Source organism: Centrocercus urophasianus, unplaced genomic scaffold (assembly GCF_019232065.1).
Source record: "Centrocercus urophasianus isolate 14NV4802_14NV808 unplaced genomic scaffold, USGS_Curo_1.0 seq_10, whole genome shotgun sequence".
Taxonomy (NCBI): Eukaryota; Metazoa; Chordata; class Aves; order Galliformes; family Phasianidae; genus Centrocercus; species Centrocercus urophasianus.
In genome coordinates, this window is record NW_024884142.1 from 56,237,157 (window position 1) to 56,257,122 (window position 19,966).

At 42.3% G+C, this 19,966-nt stretch overlaps 1 protein-coding gene across 2 annotated transcripts; it reads right to left on the reverse strand.

Moving 5' to 3' along the window:
* Nucleotides 1-1,506: 1,506 nt before the first annotated feature.
* On the reverse strand, nt 1,507-17,696 carry GINM1 (glycoprotein integral membrane 1). Of its 2 annotated transcripts, none has more exons than XM_042820263.1 (8): nt 17,575-17,696; nt 10,909-10,968; nt 10,639-10,735; nt 8,461-8,612; nt 6,212-6,368; nt 5,370-5,500; nt 3,909-4,072; nt 1,507-2,402 (listed from the first exon to the last, which is right to left on the reverse strand). In XM_042820263.1, the coding sequence occupies exons 1-8, from the start codon at nt 17,674-17,676 to the stop codon at nt 2,294-2,296; spliced, it is 972 nt and encodes a 323-aa protein (XP_042676197.1). In that variant the 5' UTR covers nt 17,677-17,696; the 3' UTR covers nt 1,507-2,293. The 2 variants fall into 2 exon arrangements, with proteins under 2 accessions (XP_042676197.1, XP_042676204.1); XM_042820270.1 differs by lacking the exon at nt 17,575-17,696 and adding an exon at nt 17,152-17,259.
* Nucleotides 17,697-19,966: the final 2,270 nt, after the last annotated feature.

Genomic DNA, 19,966 nt, shown 5'->3' on the forward strand with positions numbered 1-19,966 from the left:
AGTATTTCTTTCCTTGTGCTTTGTAACTTTATAGACACAGTACGGAAATAAGAGGATTATTTGGCCTACGGAAATAGGCCAGTTTGTGAAGCAGTAACAGTGCTTTCAGGTTCAACCACTCATTTATGCTGCAGCTGTTTAGCACAGAGTTAAACTTTCTTGTTGCGGTGCAGGTGCTTGGTTTATAGTTTCATAAGTAGGGATGCAAAGAGCACATACTAACAGCTGCTCAATTTCCATCTGCATTGCAATTCATAACATACTTGTGCAGTAAAGTAAAACTCTTGTATGTTGTCTGCCCCCTCCCCGATTTTTTCTTCATTAAATTTCAGCCTTACACTAGTACTTGGCTCTGCTGAGGCTGCACCTCCAGTACGGTGTTCAGTTTCGGGCCCCTTACTACAGGAAAGACATTGAGGCCCTGGAGCAACAAAATTGCAGGGTCTGGTGTGGAGTCTTACGCAGGGTTGCTGAAGGAACTGAGATTGTTTAGTCTGGAGAAGGGAAGGCTTGGGGAGACTTTATCACTCTTTATAACTGCCTGAAAGCAGGCTGTGGCGAGGTGAAGGTCAGTAATAGTGATAGGCTGAGAGGCTTTAAGTTGCACCAAGGGAAGTTCAGGTTGGGTATTAGGAAAAATTTCTTCTCTGAAAGAGTGGTGATGTGTTGAAACAGGCTGCCGTGGGAGGTGGAAGTCACCATTCCAGGAGGTATTCAAGAAACATGTACATGTGGCACTGAGGGACGTGGTTCGTGGTGTGGTGGTGACAGGTAGGCAGTTGGGTTGGGTGGTCTCAGCGGTCTTTTCCAAGCTTAGTAATTCTGTGAAGGGGCATTCATTTCCACATGCATGGAAGAAGGCTTTGTCTGTCTGTGGGAGACTTGCTTCAGCAGTTCTTGTCTGTGCAGTCACCACCTTTGTGTTAGAGTCTGTGTGGTTTCCTTATTAGCTGTGGATGACAACCACCTCTGTCATGTTTTCTTTCACTAAATTTCATTCTTAATTCAAATGCCTCAAGCTCTATGTCTTAACCAGTCATGGTATCACTGTGGTAGCTCTCTTGGGATAGAGTCCTGGAAAAGCACTGCTTGTGACTCCAGTGATGTCCATCACTGCTGCTTGTTTCAGATCAGCAGAGCTTGGCCATTTCATGCTCCACACCCACCTGAAGCACCGTGTCGGCCACGACATGGCCAGCTGAGGGGGCAGGTGATCTGGGAATGGTTGGGGTCCTGCTCTCTGGTGACACTAAGCTCGGGGAAGGAACTATGAAGTACAAATGCATAAGGTGCTAGAACAAAAAGCATGGGTAATTTTGCATTAGGGTTATGATGACTGCTCAGTCTAATGCTAGGTAGTCTGGATTCTCCCTCCCCACCCCCATCATTCTTAAAAACAATATTAGAACAATGAAAAGCTAAAAAAGCCAACTAGCTCCATGTATCCAACACATACCCCAAGCTGCTAGTTTACGTAGCAAAATAAATGTATGCTTCAACACAGTCTAATAAACAATTTAAATGTTTATTTGAAAAACATGAACAGTACAAATCAGCATGGGAAGACTGGGCCTACTTAGTAAGCCAGTATTGTAGATTTTTTTTCCTTGATTTTGAGACGTCACATAGCACTGCCACAAATACAAAAAGAACCTTGTGAATAAGCCAAGTTACACGTAGTGCTAACAATTTTTATGAGAAGTAGGGGGTCATAAAAGTATAAAGTGCTTGAAATATAAATCTACCTTTTTAAATTTTGTTTTGCATATATGTCAAATTACTTGAGCAATACAGATGTTTGGTAGTGATACTTTCCTTGCAAGGCACACTCAACCCTAAGAGACCTGAACCCAGGTTGGGTAGCTCTGTTTTGGCTTGCAGGCACACGTAACGTTTGTTGTACTCCTTTGTCTTTTTATGAAAAGTGGTATTTGGAGACTTCAGGACACCCTGAATTTCATCACCTGGCTACTTAGGAGAGCTGGTTTATCTGTAGGTGTGAAGGCAGCCAGCATCGCGTCTGAGCTGCAGAGAAGTGACTTCACAGAAGTTAAAACCAATGGTAGCTGTTATATTTTGAAGCTTCTGAAAAAGGCTGCGTGTTTATGAAGAGGTACAAGGAAGTCAGCTTTGGGCCTCATCCTGACTATCCCTTTACCAATTAATCAACTTGCTTAGTTTTCTCAGTAGGAAACAAAGTATTAAGATCAAGTGCCAAATTTCAAGTCAACTAAAAATTCATTAAAAACAAACAACAACAACAGAAAAGAACAACTCTGAAGTAAATACAATATTAAGTACATATTTTCTCATCTAAATTATTTTTCCTGTCTGGAACATCTGAAGGCAAACTGATGGTAATCACAGGTACAAAGCTCATTTGATCCAGGAGAAGGATGCCTCTGAAAGGTAAAATCAGCTGGCATTAGAAAATAATATTCAAAACAGTCCTGTGTTCTAAAAAATAAGACATATTCTTAAAAGCACCCTAAACTTTCATTTAATACATCAAGTATTATCCTAATAATACCTCTTCTTTGAAAGTAGAATGAAAATCTTATGAAAAACTGGTTTAAAAAGTACTGGCTCTTGTTTCAGAGAGAGTCCCCAATTCAGTCTGTATGTCTGAACTATCAGCAGAGTAGGCTCAATTTTGACATAGCTTAAAGTTGTTCAGCCTTTCAGTTCCTCAGAATGCTCTGACAAGCCACACACAGGCTCTGTGTTCTCCAGTTGGACAAGTTATTGCAATATGGTTCCTCTGCTCTGTATCAATCTCTGCTATGGATAGATCATCAGGCATTTTGCTGAACAGTCTGTGGTGGTAAGGTTTTTTTTCCCCCTAGTTCTGCTTATTTCAGAGCTTCACAGCATTAAGCTCCTTGTGGTTGTTGGAGAGCAGCTGTTACAAACTGTTTCTTCACTTTTCCTGCTCTAACAAGCTAGTTCCAAGAAGTACTCTACTCTGACAGCAGGCTTTGTGAAGTGTCAGGGGGAAGCATGGTATCTTCTGTCACTGCAGTTTCCAGCCTTCTCAGTTTACCAACCCTCCATTTTCCTAGCTCTGTCAGAAGCACTAAGACCAACTCTTATCCCTGCATAGATTAGCCAGGCTCAGGGCCATTCAGAAACACAGCTGGTCAGCAGTATTTGAGAATATCAGCTGTGCTTACTCCAAGTGAGGAAGCAAGATTTGCTGTCAGTCATTCCTCCTGAAAAAAAAACATTAGGTTCCAAGGGTTAAGGCTTCCCAAGTCGACTTGGGTTCCTTAAAAACGTTCATGCTTTCCTACTCCATCTCTAAATCTGTATTGATTTCTTAGCTGCAGTTGCCATTTCATACTTCCACACTTATTTGGAAAACTTGCTTATCCAAAAAATATTATACCAGTGTTCCTGGTAAGATACCAGCTGAGCAAATAAAGCCATCCATAATCAATCAGTTTTATTTTTAACCTTTTGCCACCTCTCCCTATGGCTTCCAAGCTGCCTAGATAGATAATTCCTTAAAGAAATCCCATCCTAATTTGCAAAGCCAAATTTGAGGCCTTTCATGATTACAGTAATGACTGCAGCACTACGGAAAGATGCAGAATTGCTGGAACAGCTTAGCTCTAGCTTCTACCCTCCTCTGTTGGAGGTATGTTATGGTGTCTCAAAATGTAGTCCTTGGAAGAACTAATCAAAATTTGGTATTACCACAGCCAAGCTAAAGATGCTTCTAATGAAAAATTTGCCTATGCATCAAAAGGTCACTTGAAATGATAATTTGCTGCATCCTTCTTATTAAATTGTTGTCACCATCTGCCTAAAAATGGGGCTGCTTCTGACTTGAAAGATTTTTCAGTAATGCTTTGTCTTCACAGGAGAAAAAAAAAAAGAAAAAGAAAAAAGCACAAGTTACTTACTTGGGCTCACAGGAAGGGAAAATCACCTTTAAGACTTTTAGAATGAGCGCTGCTCCAATAACTCCAACCACAATGACTTCCATCAAATTAAAGAAAATGGGTAAAGATTTAAACCAGAATCTGCAGAGCCATTTTCTCAAGTCTTCCACCCACTGGCACATCACCTACAATCAAAGCAGGTTGCAAAACATAGCATGTGCAGTTTTGTAGCTATTGGTAAAAGCAGGATGTAATTGATTGGTGACTCAGATTTGTTTCTTTTCTAAAGTTTGGAACCTTTCAACTGAACTATTTCTATGGAAGGTTTGATTTGTGCAGAAGTGACTCATCCTCAAAGAGTTCCCTGAAAGGAAAGGCCACTTGGGAAAACAAAGGACACTTGAACAGAGTAGGTGAAGGGTGGGCTACTTGACCTATACTCAGGGTAGCTATGATTTCATTGCTGTATACAGCAGAGAATGCTCACTGAAACTCAGGAGAGGGGGGTAGCACGTTCTCTAACCTATCTGTAACTTGCAGCGTACCATTTCTGCCATTCTCTTTAAGCAGTGCATTTCAAGCATTTCTCTCCACCACAAAGTAGGCTGTGAAAGCCTATCTGTAATTCATCTGGAACTGAAGCTTTTCAAGGTGCTGCTGTGTTTCTTACAGCTGGTGATACTCATGGCTCATCAACCAGTGGCCAGCACCTGCCTCTAAGCTGTCAGGGAAAAAAAAAAAGCAATTTAAAGCTTAAAAAAAAAAAAGTTTAAAACTGCTGTAAATACTCAGTCTGTTACAATGTAAATATCACAGCTCATTTTCACAACATATATGTGACACTCATATGTGTGACTTCGACTGGAGTAAGAAAGATTTATCACTGCTAAGGTATAGTTTACAAAGGTTTTGTCTAAGTTTTAATTTATTTTTGTTGTTTTTACAGTTTTCTGGATTGTGGTTGTAACAGTCATTGTGGTTGGCTGTGGAGATTGTTCATAGTGGGGCTGTGGGGATTTCTGTGACTTCAGCCACTGTCACAACCTCACACAAATAAGTGGAATAGCAATTCTCCCTTGAGAAATCTGTTATATGCCATATTGCTTTCTTCAAGTAAAAAATAGAGAACAAAGAAATGTTACACACCTTATTACCGTCTTTAAGTAATGTTTTGTTTGGCCTCTACACAAAGAAAGCCTATCATCTGGATCCTAACAGTGCTCTTATTTGATTCCTTCTCTAACCATCCAGGAAGGAAGTAACCCTGTATTTGTACATGTTTCTGTAGACAATACTAAAAACAGAGAGGAAGCCTATTTGTCTGTTCTCTTGAACTATAACATTCTGCTTTATCAGCAGCATGTTGCTACGTTTGTCTTCCTAGGAATGTCACCAAGTCATCTTCCCATTTCTGTGGAGACAGAGGAGAAAAAGGGGGAGGGAAAAAAAAACCACAAAGGACAAACAACCACAGGACCCTACCTTGTAGGAAGACGGAGGTTCTATCCTAAGAGGTGTTTCTGGTAACTTGCCAGGTAATGTCTCTTCATCCACAGTGGTTTCTACCTGCCAGATCAAGTACTGACTGGTAGTTTGCAGTGGATCTTGAATATCTAAAGAAGAAAAGTTGGATATAGTGGGAGGCTTGTTTTGGAGGGGTGCTTTTTTTTGTTTTTTTTATTATTATTAGTTGACTCTATGAGCTAGGAAGCAAAAACATGCATTTCATTAAGATCAAAGAAAACCAGCAATTTTTTTTCCACTTGATATGAAGCAGCAGTATTACAATGCAGCCCTTAGCTATGAATTTCAGCTGTCATCAGATTTTAAAAGTGACAAGCTAGATAAAAATATTTATCTCCTAATAAATCCTTGAGTTTTTGATTGAACTGAAATAAGATTAAAGTATCCAATAACTTCTCTTTTTTTAAAGTTATTCAAGTTTAATAACTCTTCTCTGATTTGGAAGTGACCCATACAGGTATTTCCTTCACAGTTTTTCCTTTTGATCTCAGGATAAGGGGGAGCTTTAGGGAAATTTCTGAAACAGCACTGAAAGAGAAATTTATGTAAATGTCTGGGCTATGATTTTACAAGCACAAGTAATTCAAAGGAGAACAGATTTGGAAACAAAACAAAAGTAGTAACTAGAATGTAGAAGAGTAGAATTCAGGTATAAATAAATTTTAAAATAAAAACTTAATGGTTAATCTGACAACTGTTTAACCATGCAAAACAACACTGGGATAACAGTGTTATTTTGTCCTTGTAAATCAGTATGTAGATTACGCTCAAAAATATTATGTAACAGCTAAGAAAGAGACCTTTTCCTGAGAGGTTGGGAAGCGTGAATAGCACGTCGTTGTCCCTTGGGATGGAATACAACATACTCTCTTTCAAAGGGACAGTGTAGTTTGAATGTCTCAGTACCCTCAGGTCCTTCACTAAGATGTCTATTTCTGTTACTTCTTCCTGCTGAACCTGCGAGAGATGCAAACAGATTGATATTGTTGAGTTTAAAGTAAAGACAAAGTAGGCTGGTAAAGAAAACCAATACATGCTCGTAAACTCCAAGCCAGTAAGATTTAGACAGATGCTGTAACATGAATCAGTACTCTTAGCTTTACTTAACACACTTCTACAGGCACTGCTGTATTAGAATGTATGCTGAATGAACCAGGTCTCCCTCTCCCTACAAAAACATGTCGTAGTCAATCACTGGGCTTTCAACCAAGTCTTACAGAGCTCCTCATGTCAAGGAGGCACTTTAAAGCATGAAAAACTCAAATATTCATATTGAAAGGGCACATGGAAATGTTGCTCAGATGAGACTGACACTGCTGCTTTTGTAGTCATTGCTTTTTTTTCCCCTACCAACTGAAAAAATCTTGCTGAGATATTCATTGGTGTTTTTGTTTAGCTTTGGCTTATTTTTCTTTAAAGTGATATCATCCAGAACAGGCAACAATGAAGTACAGAGTAACTGTGTGTTCATATATTCAATGCTTCTACTACAGTCTGATGTAAAACAGCTTGTCAACAGGTACATGTCTTCAAAAAGGAATACAGGGGATGACGTGATTTCACTCTTGCTTCCACAGCCATCAGCCTTTTGCTTTTAAAATGTGCAGAACAATACAGCTAAAAAGATGACTGTTACTGTCAGCTGATACCTAATTAGAAAGATTGAAAGCTTAGCAGAATAATTAGGGGAACAGTGAGGTTTCTATGTGTTCTTACCAGGTGTCTATGAAAACCCGATTTGCATTTTGATGTCTAGTTTGAGATATGAACTACTGCAACACTGTTGTCTAACAAATGTTCCAAACCAAAGTATATTAGCCAACAGTGGGGTAAGGACCTCACTAAAAAAGCTTCAAATCTCAGTGGGATCATCACTTTTATTAAGAGAAAAATTTTCACAGAGAAATGCTTCATGCCAGAGTACTTTATGACGAGAGTGCAATTAATTAAAGATAATGGTATTATCATCATTTTCCTGTTAAAAAAATACAGGAGAATATAGGACAACAGCTCTATCTTCTAACTATAATCTCTCTGGTTGGAAAACTATAACTTTTAAGTGACTGTGAGAACTCAGTTCTGCACATTTCAATCTCAGCTCAGTTGTAGCCCCTCACATTCACTGCTGTGTGTGCAAATACAGTTAGAAGTTTTGTGGATTTTTTATTTTGCTCTTCCTCTCAAAAAAAAAAAAAAAAAAAAAAAAAAAATCTATGTTCAATATGAAGATTTTTATTCAGATGAATGAATTGGCTTGAATACAAAACAGTCTAAGGTTAAGCCCTCAGATGATCTTTCCTAGTAAGCCCCCTTCAGAGGATGCTCCTGCAAGCTGTGCGGTAGAAATGTTTTATTAGCTTGAAATAAAGAATGGGCAAAATCTCAGAGTCAGAATGAGCACGTGCCCATTTATTAATTTTGTACATTACTTTGAAAGTGAAATACTGCTTGTGAGTTTGACTTTCCTTGCATTTTGGAAAAGTTCATGATATAGAATCATAGAATCGCAAGGTTGGAAACGACCTGCAAGATCATCTAGTCCAACCACCCTTCCATTCCCAGTACCAGAAGCTACTAAACCATCTCTCGTAGCTCCTCATCCAGGCGCCTCTTGAACACTGCCACTCCACCACCTCCCTGGGCAGCCATTCCAGTGCCTGACCACTCTCTGAGAGAAAAAGTTTCTCCTCATGTCCAACCTAAACCTCCTCTGGTACAACTTCTGGCCATTTCCTCGGGTCCTACTATTTGCCTGGGAGAAGAGGCCAGACCTTTTTTCATCACAACCTCCCTTCAGGAAGTTGTAAATTGTATATTCTAACAAGCTTAATGGAAAGTCATCCAACTATTAACTACTGAGATAAGAATGTAAACATTAAAGCTTAAATTCTCCTCATGAAACACCTCTCCTGACTCAGGTTGATTTTATCTCCATCAGCAGTGTGCTAGCTAGCATTAGATTACATGCTTTGTACCTTTACCACCATCCACACACATGTAAGCCTTTCAACTCTAAACTCAAAACAAGCAAAGTATTATTTTTCCTTACCTGTCTTCCATCAATTTCCGTCACTTCTTCCTGAATGACAATCAGCTGCAAATCAGAACTGGATGCCAGAGGCCACTCATGAACCATGATGCGAACGCTGACAGTTCCCAGGCGTTGCTGCTCCACCATATCATCCAGGCTGCCATTCTCTACTGTTAAGACATAACGGCACAGTTTTCAAAGAGAAACCATCCCAAGCAGAAGGCAGGGCATGATGGAGTTCTCCATGGAGCACATAGATGTGGCATCCATAAAGGTGAGGCCTGCCGGAGCTGGAGGGCAGCAGTGGAAGTCAGGGAGTCCAATCCACCACATAAATCACACAGTATGGGAGCTAAGATTGCTGCCCCAGTTTCTAAGCCACCAGGACCGTGTGTCACCTGCAGTGCTTGCTTAAGAGGCACCTGGGGGAATGCTTCACTTGTTCTGTCAGTCAAACACCACCACCTGCAACCCTTTTCCTCATAAAGCTATTCAGCAGTTTTAAATATAGAAAATTCCTTTTTGGAACCATTTAAGAGAATCTTACTTTGGGAAAATAAGTGGCAGAAGGAAAGAAAGAGGGATTGTTCCCCATGGGTGTAAGCACTAACATGCTTGCTGAATACTTTCTGAATTACAGCAGCAAGCAGATATTAAAAGACCAAAGATCCCAAGATAATGAAGCTCCTTGCAGTCCCAACCTTTCATGCGTCAGGCTGGAGCTAAAGATGTTCACTGATCTGAAACTGACTGTGGAAACTTGAAGTGGGGATTTAGGTCCAGGCACAATGTAACAATAATGTCAAGACACTGCTTCTCTGGAGACTTGGTCTCTAATATTCAAGATTGTGAACATTTGGCTCAATTTGAATTTTAAATACAGATATTCAGGATTATTTTTCCCCTCTCCTAATAAATAATGAGTATCTCAATACTCTTTCAACCTTTTATAAACATTATCTGAATCTGCTGTTGAGAATTTAGTACGCATGTAACTGTTGCTTTGCAGGTAACAGAAGTACTGTGTTGAGGATCTAGACCCAAACATGGGAATGGACAATTCCAGACTCCCAGGTCAAAACAGTATTTTTCTCACTGTTTCAGATTTTCATCCATAACTGTAGCCACTGCAAGCTATTCAAGTATGGTTTTGGAAATTAATAGGATCCGCTACAGTAGAGTGCTCAGCATCTCTCAAAATTAGTCAATAAAAACATTACCTTGTTTGTAAACATTTTGTCACATTTTTCTATCCTAGGATAGAAAACACAGAATCAATAGGAATATAACCACCCCAGAAATAGAGAAGTGAATACTGCTCTCCCACTTCAGAAAAGAAATAATGTGAAATTAATAATTGATAATACTTGAGAAGGAAGGGTTCAAGAGACAAGGTCATGGCTCAGAGAAGCCATTTAGAAAAGCATTAGTATTTTCTAAGTAAACTGACTGAGTATAAAGGGGGGATGACCTCAGAAACCAAGCAGCAGAATGACTGCACCCGATCCATCAAGAGATCGTTCTGAAAACAACAGAAGCTTAAAGCAAGTAACACAATGGTCCTCACTTAATTAATTATACAGTATGTTCTGAGCATCTCAAAAATCACAGTGCTTTCTGATCTTTCACAAAGGTGCTGCATTTAATTGGTGGGGAAAAAAAAAATACCAAAAAACCAACAGTTTCAAGATCATTTGAAAACATTAACTACTACAAAACACAGCAGAACTGCAGTACTGGTGCCTTAATATCCTGTCGAGGACAACCTTCTTTGTCTACTAAAGACAGAAATGAGATAATGAAAAATATCTTCCCAAAAAATCTTCATATTTTTGCTATTGAGCCTCTGCTTGGACACATGCCAGTGAGCCAAGGGACGTGGCTATTAGCAGGGTGGAGCTGCATCCTTCTGTTTACATTGTCTAGCTTGTCCTGCAAAACATTCTTCTGAAAAGACAGGCAGAGTCTTGAGTTCAGATTCAACCATTTAGATGCAAGCCTATCAATGTGACTTGAATACAAGGCACTAAGATTTTTTTCCACACATATCAGTAGGAAAACTTTCCTAATTTGGGAAATTTGCTTCTACTGTGCTGAAATTTGCAGAGTATGAGCACACGCAGAAATTGTAAGCTTTCATTACTAGATAACAAGGAAAGAAAATACTGCAGGGAAAAAAAAAAAAAGAATACTCACATATTATTGTTTGACACGTTATGTGAGCAACTCCGCTTCTCATAGGAAAATCATTTAGATACACCTGTCCGTTAGCATAGGTGATATTAAACACAACCTGAAAGACAGACAGACAGATTGAATGTGCAGTCCTGCCCCTATGCTGTAGTTCTGTTCTCACAGGAACACAATTAACACTGACTGAAGTCAGACCACAATACACTCTTATCCACATGCTGACTTTTCTCGCTACATATTAATTCACTGAATAAATAGAAAAACCAGACAAACCTGCCCTTTATGAAATTCTCCATTGCTTTTCAACATCATAACATTGACTCTGATTGTTTCCTGGAAAACAACAAAGAAAAGAGATGTATATTTCTGTGAGAAAATACACAAGGCCCTGCAGGCCATAAGCAACTTTCACATGCTCTGCCGCGGAACGGCCCTATGCAGGTCCCAAAGCACATTCTCAGGCTTTCTGTCTTGCAAACAGAAGTAACAGAGATATGGTTCCTCATTCCAGGTACATTTTTTTCTCCACTTTTTAATAAAATTGACTGATGAGAAAAAGAAGTGACTGCTTCCTTCTAAGTGTAACTTATTTTTTAAACGCAGACAAAATAATAATCAAACAAAATTATCAGAAGAACTTGTTACACAGGGATGTAAATGGTAACAGGAGACTCACATTAGTTGAAACAGAACAGACAGTGCATGATACAATCAGATTCCCCATCTCTGTCAAGTTTAAGAGCTCCATTAAGCCTTCGAGCTGTCAGCCTGTTGTGATAAAGAACACCTGGCTTTATCAGCACCAGCAGTGATCCTGTGTTGTTTTTCTCCTCTGGTCATCATTTCCCAGTTATGCCACACAAGCCTCCTCCAAGCCCCAGGGATTTATTTCCTTCTTTCAAACCTCAGTTGCTGTGATTTCTTGTTTCCGTCATTCTGTCCTCTCATTTCATCCTTCTAACCTGAGGGGTTCTTTAGCAGATGGGTCCTGAAATCTCCTAACTGCCCTGTGACGATATACAAAACCATGTAACAAGTGCCACACTGCTTTCCTGAGTCATCTCAGAAATAATGTTAGGTTCTCCATTTGCCTTTTGGGAGCCTTACGTTACTCCATCCATGTTTCACTTTCCTCTGGAAAACTCTTCTCTGTCCCTTCAGCATCTTTAGCTCTGCGTTGGAGACAGTTTCACATTTGAACAACTGAAAAATGAGGCATGTCTCCAAAGAGAAGAACTCCTCAGAATTCAGAATGAATGAAAGAGTGAATGAAAGACTTCTTAGGCAGGGAATACTTGGAGCACAAATGATTTTTTTTTGCCATGTTTTTACCCAATACAATGTCATCCCAATTCATGAGTAGAAACTTTCTGGAGTACAACTGTAAGATAAAAATTTCCTTAAAACAATGGGGACGCATAGCAGCCAGAGCTACCACAAACTGAAAAACAGCATCCCAATCTGATTCAGCAGAAATCTGGCTTCATAGGGGAAAGTGTCATTTAAAATCCAACACAGATTCATATTAATGATCTATTTAACTAAGTACAGCGTCTTTTTTAAAGGAAGGTAATTTCCTTTTGGTTGGAAATTACTTGTCCTTGATGTTTCAGATGCATTTGTCAAGTCAGTAGCAAAATTCTCTGACCACCGAGATCAAAAATCTTTTTCCCTGCCCTTCCTAGGAAATGGGTATTTATGCTGACTTTTCTCCAAAGCTCCGATCCCAGTTATTCAGATAACATATAAATTGACTTAGAAAACCGGAAATCTATTACTGAACATTTAAACTAGATCCATCGTATAACTGTGGGATGTAATCTGTTCTGCCATCCCATAGCCTTCCTCAAGCCACTTATTTTGTTCCTCATATTTTAAGAATGCTGTATAGTTAAAAAAAATTTGCCAAACTCTTAGCACTTTATTAAGCCCTCAGAGCTGTGCTAATTTTACACTCCCAAACTGCATAACAGATGATCAAGACGCTGTCCAGACTTCCTAATATTTTCTCTTTTTTGGGAATTCAAAGGGCCTGGAGGATGGACTTTTCATGCAATCTTAATAACGCTTCAATTTTAAGCTTCAAACCAAGTCTGAGCTCCTCTGCACAGAAAGTATTTTGCAATCTTTTCTCAACATCTACAAAGCTACTCAGAGATTACTAGAAAAGTAAAACATCAGATAGCCAGCTACTGCTAGGAAGAGGGAAAGTCCCCCATCTCTTAATTTAATCAAATGCCGTCTTTGAAAATGAAGGACTTCAGGCAAAATAAATGTGCTCAGCAAATGAGCACTGTATGCACAAAGTGAAATGTGCATGTGATGATTTCTTCAAGTTGTCAGCTCTGTTGACCTGGTAACCAAAAGCACAATCATGAATTCTGTTGCACACACAGAACTTGCATTTGAACAGCACATTATGTGCTTAAGAAATTAAAATATTTAGGAGAACACATCCGTGCTGTCTAAATTACGTTAGATGGTTGCATGCAGACAAGTAAGACAGCTGAGCTGATCTAACAGCTTGCTCCCTCTGCCACCAACTGACGGAGTGCAGCTCTCTCCTCTCCAGCACATCTTCCTTCCCTCCCATTTCTGCCAAGTCAGTGAGCAGCTACAGCTCATTAAGCTGGCAGGAGAACGGCCACTTTGTTGCCAGCTTGTTTCCCTCTCCATAAGCAAGAGGCAGACAAGCAGTGGAGACAGGGGCTAACAGCTGGGAGAGGTGTGCGACTCGCTTGTATCCGAGTATTTTCTGTCCTCTTGTATGTTCTTGTTTTGCCCTAAGCAGTCTTAACAGTCTTGGTACCAGACTTGCTGTGAAACACTGCAAGTAGATCTCCAAGTTTTGGTGTGAACAAATAACTGGGTGTCAACTGTTCTTGCTCCAAATTCCCAAACTGATACAGAAACGTCTCAAGGCCACTTTTCCAGAGTGAAAAACAACTCATATTGACATCATTCCTGACCGGTGTTCATTTACCCAATTCTTAAAGCTTTCTGGTGATGTCCAAAAAATGAATGCTCTCCTCAACTATTTACTCTAGTGTTCTTTTTTTTCTCTCTATCTTTAATGTTAAAAGCTTTCCCGATGCCTAACCTGAAACTTTCCTGTTGCAGCTTATGAACAGGTCATTCATTGCTCTTGATAGCACCTTTTCAGGGAAAATAACAGCCCTTCAATTCAGTTTTCCTGATTTTATTGATCCTCCCAGCTCATTTCATTTTTCCTTGGAGATCAGTTCCTCACGGCTGTCTTCCCACTGATCCTTCCTGCACCACTGACCCAAATGGCAATGAACCTACTGAGTCCTGAACATAGGCCGTACACAGTAATCCTCCATCCTGTTCTGTTGCTTTCTAGAGAAGCCTGAACCATGAGTGTAAGTCTAGTTTGTATGTCTTAAAATCACTCCTAATGCTGTTATAGGGTGCAGATGCATCTCCTGAGTTTTCCTAGGACTTCTCATCACTGTTACAGCACTCTGGCAGGGATACTCACAGCAGCAGTGGACACAGTACCTGCAAAGAGGACAGCATCTCCACACAGATTTATGCTTTTCTATTAGAGGAAAGCAAGGCTGGGGCAGTAATAGTGTGGCAACATGCATGACAGGTTTTAAGTGAACTAGTGAATTTTGGTAAGCCTGAATCAACAGCAATAAGCAGGCAGTGATTATGTTCTACTCCTTTCACCACGTGCTGCAACAGAACCCAGGAAAGCTCATTGGGGCAGTGCAATAGAGTGCTAGCAAAGAGAATGGTGACAGAAAGAATATAAAGCACCTGACATTATTTGAAAGGGAATATTTGTTGCTTCTTAAAGAGTCCCCACACCGGTTCTGCACATATCTTCACCCACCTGTAGCCTTTTATGATAAATGCCACACAAGGCAAAGCTGTAGGTCTAATCAGTGGCACCCAAGTGCCTTCGAGCCTCACACAGTCCCATCCCTCTCCCCAGGCTCCCAAACAAGGCTCCTGCTGCTTCAAGGAGCAGATGGCACAGCGCCTGGCAGCACGGTCAGCTGCATGGGCAGCAAGGGGACGACAGCCCCTGTAGCAGCTGTGCACGGATATCCTCTGTGCAGTATGGAAATGGGAAATCAACAGAAGTGGCCATGCAAGTAAGAAATGGACAAAAGTAGAATCTGTTTCTAAATTTGAATGGAGATTGTGGGAAAGAGTGTTCGATCAAGCCAAAAACTACCATCCAAATTCACACTGCTTTTGAGTCCTGGCACACACATGGAAAACTGGCTCCACAGGGTCTCAGGTTCCGTTCTTATTCCTTCATCAGACTCAAAACAAAGCTATGCTGTAGGGCTTCAGCTGCCCGCCAGGCACAGATGAGGTAGGAAACAGTCTTGGTACAGACCCCAGCAAGACTGGAGAACCACAGTTAGCCCCTCATATTTCACCAAACTTCAGTACAAAATCTTCTCAAAGAAGGCTTGGTATTATTAAACAGCATGACAATATGTAAGATAAGACAGTGAAATTCAGTACTTGCTTAGGTAACTACAACTCAACTATCTTGTTAACATATAAAGCTAACACATTGATGCTTTTGCTTTACTATTCTGAACAAGCACACATATTCCTTCCTTGTTTTGTGATGTTCACGGAATAATATTGCTTATCCTTTCCTCTGCCCTATGTGTGTTGCCTTTGCTCTCTCCCTATGAAATCAACTCACACTATGAATGTTTTATCCAGAATTTTAAAGCTGAACACTTCATCTCACATAATCAGGACACAGCTGCATCACACTGCTTTAATTCAATCAGATATACACAGAAAGATGATGCAGTATACTTTAAGTATAAAATTCAGAACATATGCCAAGATGTTAATAGAAAAATTGGCATAAAGCTACAAAAGAAAGATGTCAGCATATCACTATAAACAAGTTTCTTTGATTAAAATACACGACACCCACTGCACACACACTCATGGCTGATGTAGTGAAGATTACTTTTTTTCTGTTATGAAACAATCTATCTTGCAGGTTTCTTGCAGCCAACAAATAGCCTGAAAAATATTTTTCACGCAACTACATGTATATAAGGTCCGGTAGGCAAGTAAGCCTTTTTGAAAGAAAACAGTTAAATCTAAATTTTCAACGGCTAATGAAATAAACAAACAAAAGAGCATTCAGCTCACTGTGCTTTCAGCAAGTTCCTGACAGCACATCAAAAATATTCTAAGGCAGAAAATCTAATTCTTGACCGAGCACTATAAAAACACATTACTTTGATGAAGATCAGTTATACTCTTGTTGCATCATTCCTTGCCTCTGTTTGTTTGTTTTTTCTTCCCAATTTGTAATCCAGATTTGCTTGTCCAAATTTCGGGAGGAGAAAGCAAAACTAAAGCACACATACTAATGTTCTTCCTTTTTTTTTTCTTTTTTCTCTTTTTTTTTTTTTTTTTTTTAAAAAAAAAAAAAAAAGCCCAGATTTCAAAACAGCTTATTTAAGAAACGACAAGTGTTGCACAACAATGGAGGCGTTCACATTCCAGAGCTGAACAAAAGCATTACAAACTTAGAAAACAAAATTGCACAGATGTTCTCCAACATTCTCAGGTCTTTCCTCACTACGGGTCCCATAATGTCTTGGAGGCAAACTTACTGCCATGCACAAGACTGACAAAACGTGAAACTATCAGAAGTGCTGTGCCATCATACTTTCAGGATGCTGGAGTGTACAGCCATGGCAGCCAAAGGGAAGCTGCAACCAGCCTGCAGACCAAAACCTCCTCAGGAAAGAGCCTTCTGATCACATGCCATGTGTTGCTAAGCTCCTGGCTGCTGATGCCAACCCAACAGCACTGAATTCCCATTCTGCCCAGGCCCTTCTCCCACCAGCTCCTGCTCACACTGTAAGGCTTTATGAGGGCTCTGAAATGCACCTGCCCTACACCCAAAGCAAAGTACTTGAGGATCAATTGCGCTATGTCTGTGCTCCCACACTTCACTGCACCTGAATGGGAGTACTGATGTCTGAAGATCTAGATCTCCATCTTGAAGACCTAAGCCCATCTCACTTCCAATGGTTGCAAAGGGAAGTGGAGATGAGGAAGCGAGCTCAGGATGTGTCAGTGCAGGGCCTGTGCCAGGCCCTCAGGAGGACTGTTTCAACCAGTACCACAGGGAAAAGGGGCCCTGACAAATCCTCCAGTGTCTGTACAATGGCTGGGTGAACCCAGCACAGGCACTGGAAGGAGAAAGCAGGCAGCACGATGCCCTGCACTGGAACAGGTTGCCCAAGGAGGTTGTGGATGCCTCATCCCTGGATGCATTCAAGGCCAGGCTGGATGTGGCTCTGGGCAGCCTGGTCTGTGTTTGGCAACCCTGCACATAGCAGGGGGTTTGAAACTCAATGATCATTGTGGTCCTTTTCAACCCAGGCCATTCTATGATTCCATGAATACGCAGCTGCATTGGGAACCTGCTGTGGGTTCAATTCAGAAGCACAGACATCACTGGGAGAAGAAACGGCCATAACGCACCATGTATTCGTGCAGCACCAGCCTGTCACAACGCAGTGGATGTACACACACGCACAGCACGAGGTGGATCTGCCCAGCAGTACAGATAGCCATGATGTTCTTCTCCTTCAGCCTGCCAGATATTTTTCAAACACTATATGGATGAATCACTGAAGGGAGGCAGGAAGCAGTAGGCACGCAGTCACCAAGTTTGTGGCAGACGCGTACCGCGGTCCTTTTGCGCCTCTTCCCGCTCACCTCAGCCCGAAACGCCGGCGCACAGCGGGACGAAGTCTGCAGGCAGCGCACCTGCGCCCGCCCCGCGCTACGCCGGGAGCTCACAGCGCCCGCAGCGCCCGCAGCCCCCGCCGCCCCGCCCGCCTCCTCCTCATCCACTGGCGGCGGCGGTTCCCAGCCCCCTCCCCCCCGCCGCCCCTCCGGTACCTGTCCCAGCGGCAGCGCGGCGGACGGGCCCAGCTGCAGCGCGGCGGTCAACGGCAGTAGTAGCAGCAGCCGCAGCCCGCGCCGTCCCAGCGCCGCCTCCATCTTGCGACCCGGGAATTAAAACAAAGTGAAACATCAACAAGCGGCGGGGCGGGGCCGGGCGGCGGGCGGAGGAGGCGGCGCGGGGCCGGGCTGCGGAGCTTGCAGGCCGCTGCTGCGGGCCGGCGTCGGGGCGGGCGGTGCTCCGGGAAGGGCCCTCCCGCTGCTCGGAAATAGCTGCGGGTTTCCCAGGAGCGGGAGCTCGGCCTCCGCGCCCGAGATGACGAGTGCCTGCTAACGCGCTCCGGCTGCACCCCGAGGGCGCCTATAGCGATCCGCCAGCACGACTCGAGGCGGGGCTCGCTGCAGCAGCACCGGCTGCATTCTGAGGGCTGCACGGGGCTGGGGAGCTGAGCAGCCGGCGTGCCGCGGGGCGGCGGCGGAGGGAATTCCTTCGGCAATGCAGAACGCGTGAGATTGAGGTTTAGACTGTGAGAGGTCTGAGCCTCGGCTGGAGAACGCGGGCGGAAACTTTGTAGCAATAGCACGCGTCTCAGGCAAAGAGAAGGGAAACAGCCGAGATTGGCGGGTCCTTGGTGGGCATGGGAGTCATAGAATCATAGCGTGGACCTGAGTTGAAAAGGACTTCAAAGATCATCTAGTTTCAACCCTCTGCTATGTGCAGAGTTGCCAACCACCAGACCAGGCTGCCCGGGGCCGCATCCAGCCTGGCCTTGAATGTCTTGAATATCTTGAGATAAATAGTGATCTGTGTGTAGAAAAAGATGGGAAGAATATAGCTGCTAGCAAAAGACATTCTGATGGTAAGGGGACAAACAGGTCTGCCTAGTGCAGCTCAGAAAGGGCAGTAAGTGAGCTATCCTGGTGAAGCTACCTGCAGCCTGATTTTGTATTGCTCTGTGACTCGCATTTTTGATAGTGAACGTAAATCATAAAAGAAATACAAACTTGTTTATTCATGTGCAGTTGGCATTTCTGACAAACTGCCGTAAACATCTGGAACAAGTTGGAAAGAGAGAGTCATAGATTTAGAAATACATATTAAACAAACACCTTAGGTATTTTTAATTCCAAAGTACATTTATTATCAACAGTACTGTTTCAGAGATTAGAAAACACAAAGTTGATTAACTGACTCTCATCAACACAGAAGTCAGCACTGGATGAAGGAATAGAAGCACTGATGTCATGATGACATGATGTCATAATTTCCACAGCCTCTCTTCAACATCACCTAGTTTCTCTCAGATCTGTCCTAAATTTGTTTGCTCATTTGAATCTATTGTGTTTGGTCTACTAAAACAAATAGGCAAAGGATTTGTTTTCTGTTCAGGCTCATGTGACAAAAAAATCTCCATGGCATGTCAACTCCGCAGCCAGACATTTTGCTGAGTGCTGTAGGAGTCTGTGGGGATAGGAGGGCAGCTCCAAGAATCCAGCTCTTGTTAGTACTTGCAGCCATTTGCATGCTCTGGTGGGAGGAAGCCTATATATCAAGTACGTTCCTAACTATGTGTCCATTAGTAAATCAGATGGGAGTTCCATCTCAACAAGGCAAGATGTGCAAAAGTAAGCTACAGCACTACCTTGTTGTGTATGGGGGTGATTATTAAAATGCTTACAACACGTGCGAGATACGTAATGATATCATAGCATATACAAATACAAGGACTCAAGGCTCGCTGACCTGCAGAACACTTCAGCAAAGCTTGGGATGGGTTATCAGCTCACATCAAGGAACTCAGGAACTCACTGGGGTGGAACAGAACACCTGTTGTTTTTTGAATGTTATTGAATGTCTCTTTCCTGTGGTTTTTCCCCTCCCCTCCCTCTTTAATTCTTTCCCTTTTTCTCCCAGTCTTTCACACCTCCTTCTCTTTTGTCCTCTCCTGGCCTGCATTAGAAATAGTGGGGCCAGCAGGAGCAGGGTGGTCATCATCCCCCCATACTCAGCAGTAGTGAGGCCGCATCTCTAGTACTGTGTTCAGTTTTGGGCCCCTCACTGCAAGAAAGACATTGAGGCCCTGGAGTGTGTGCAGGGCAGTGAAACTGGTGAGGGGTTTGGAGCACAAGTCTTGTGAGGAGCAGCTGAGGGAGCTGGGATTGTTCAGTGTGGAGAAGAGGAGGCTCAGGGGAGACCTCATTGCACTCTACAACTTCCTGAAGGGAGGTTGTGATGAGGAGGGGTTTGGCCTCTTCTCCCAGGCAACGAACAGGATCAGGGAAATGGTCACAAGTTGTGCCAGGGGAGATTTAGATTAGACATAAGGAAGAACTTTTTCTCTTAGAGAGTGGTCAGGCACTGGAAAGGCTGCCCAGGGAGGTGGTGGAG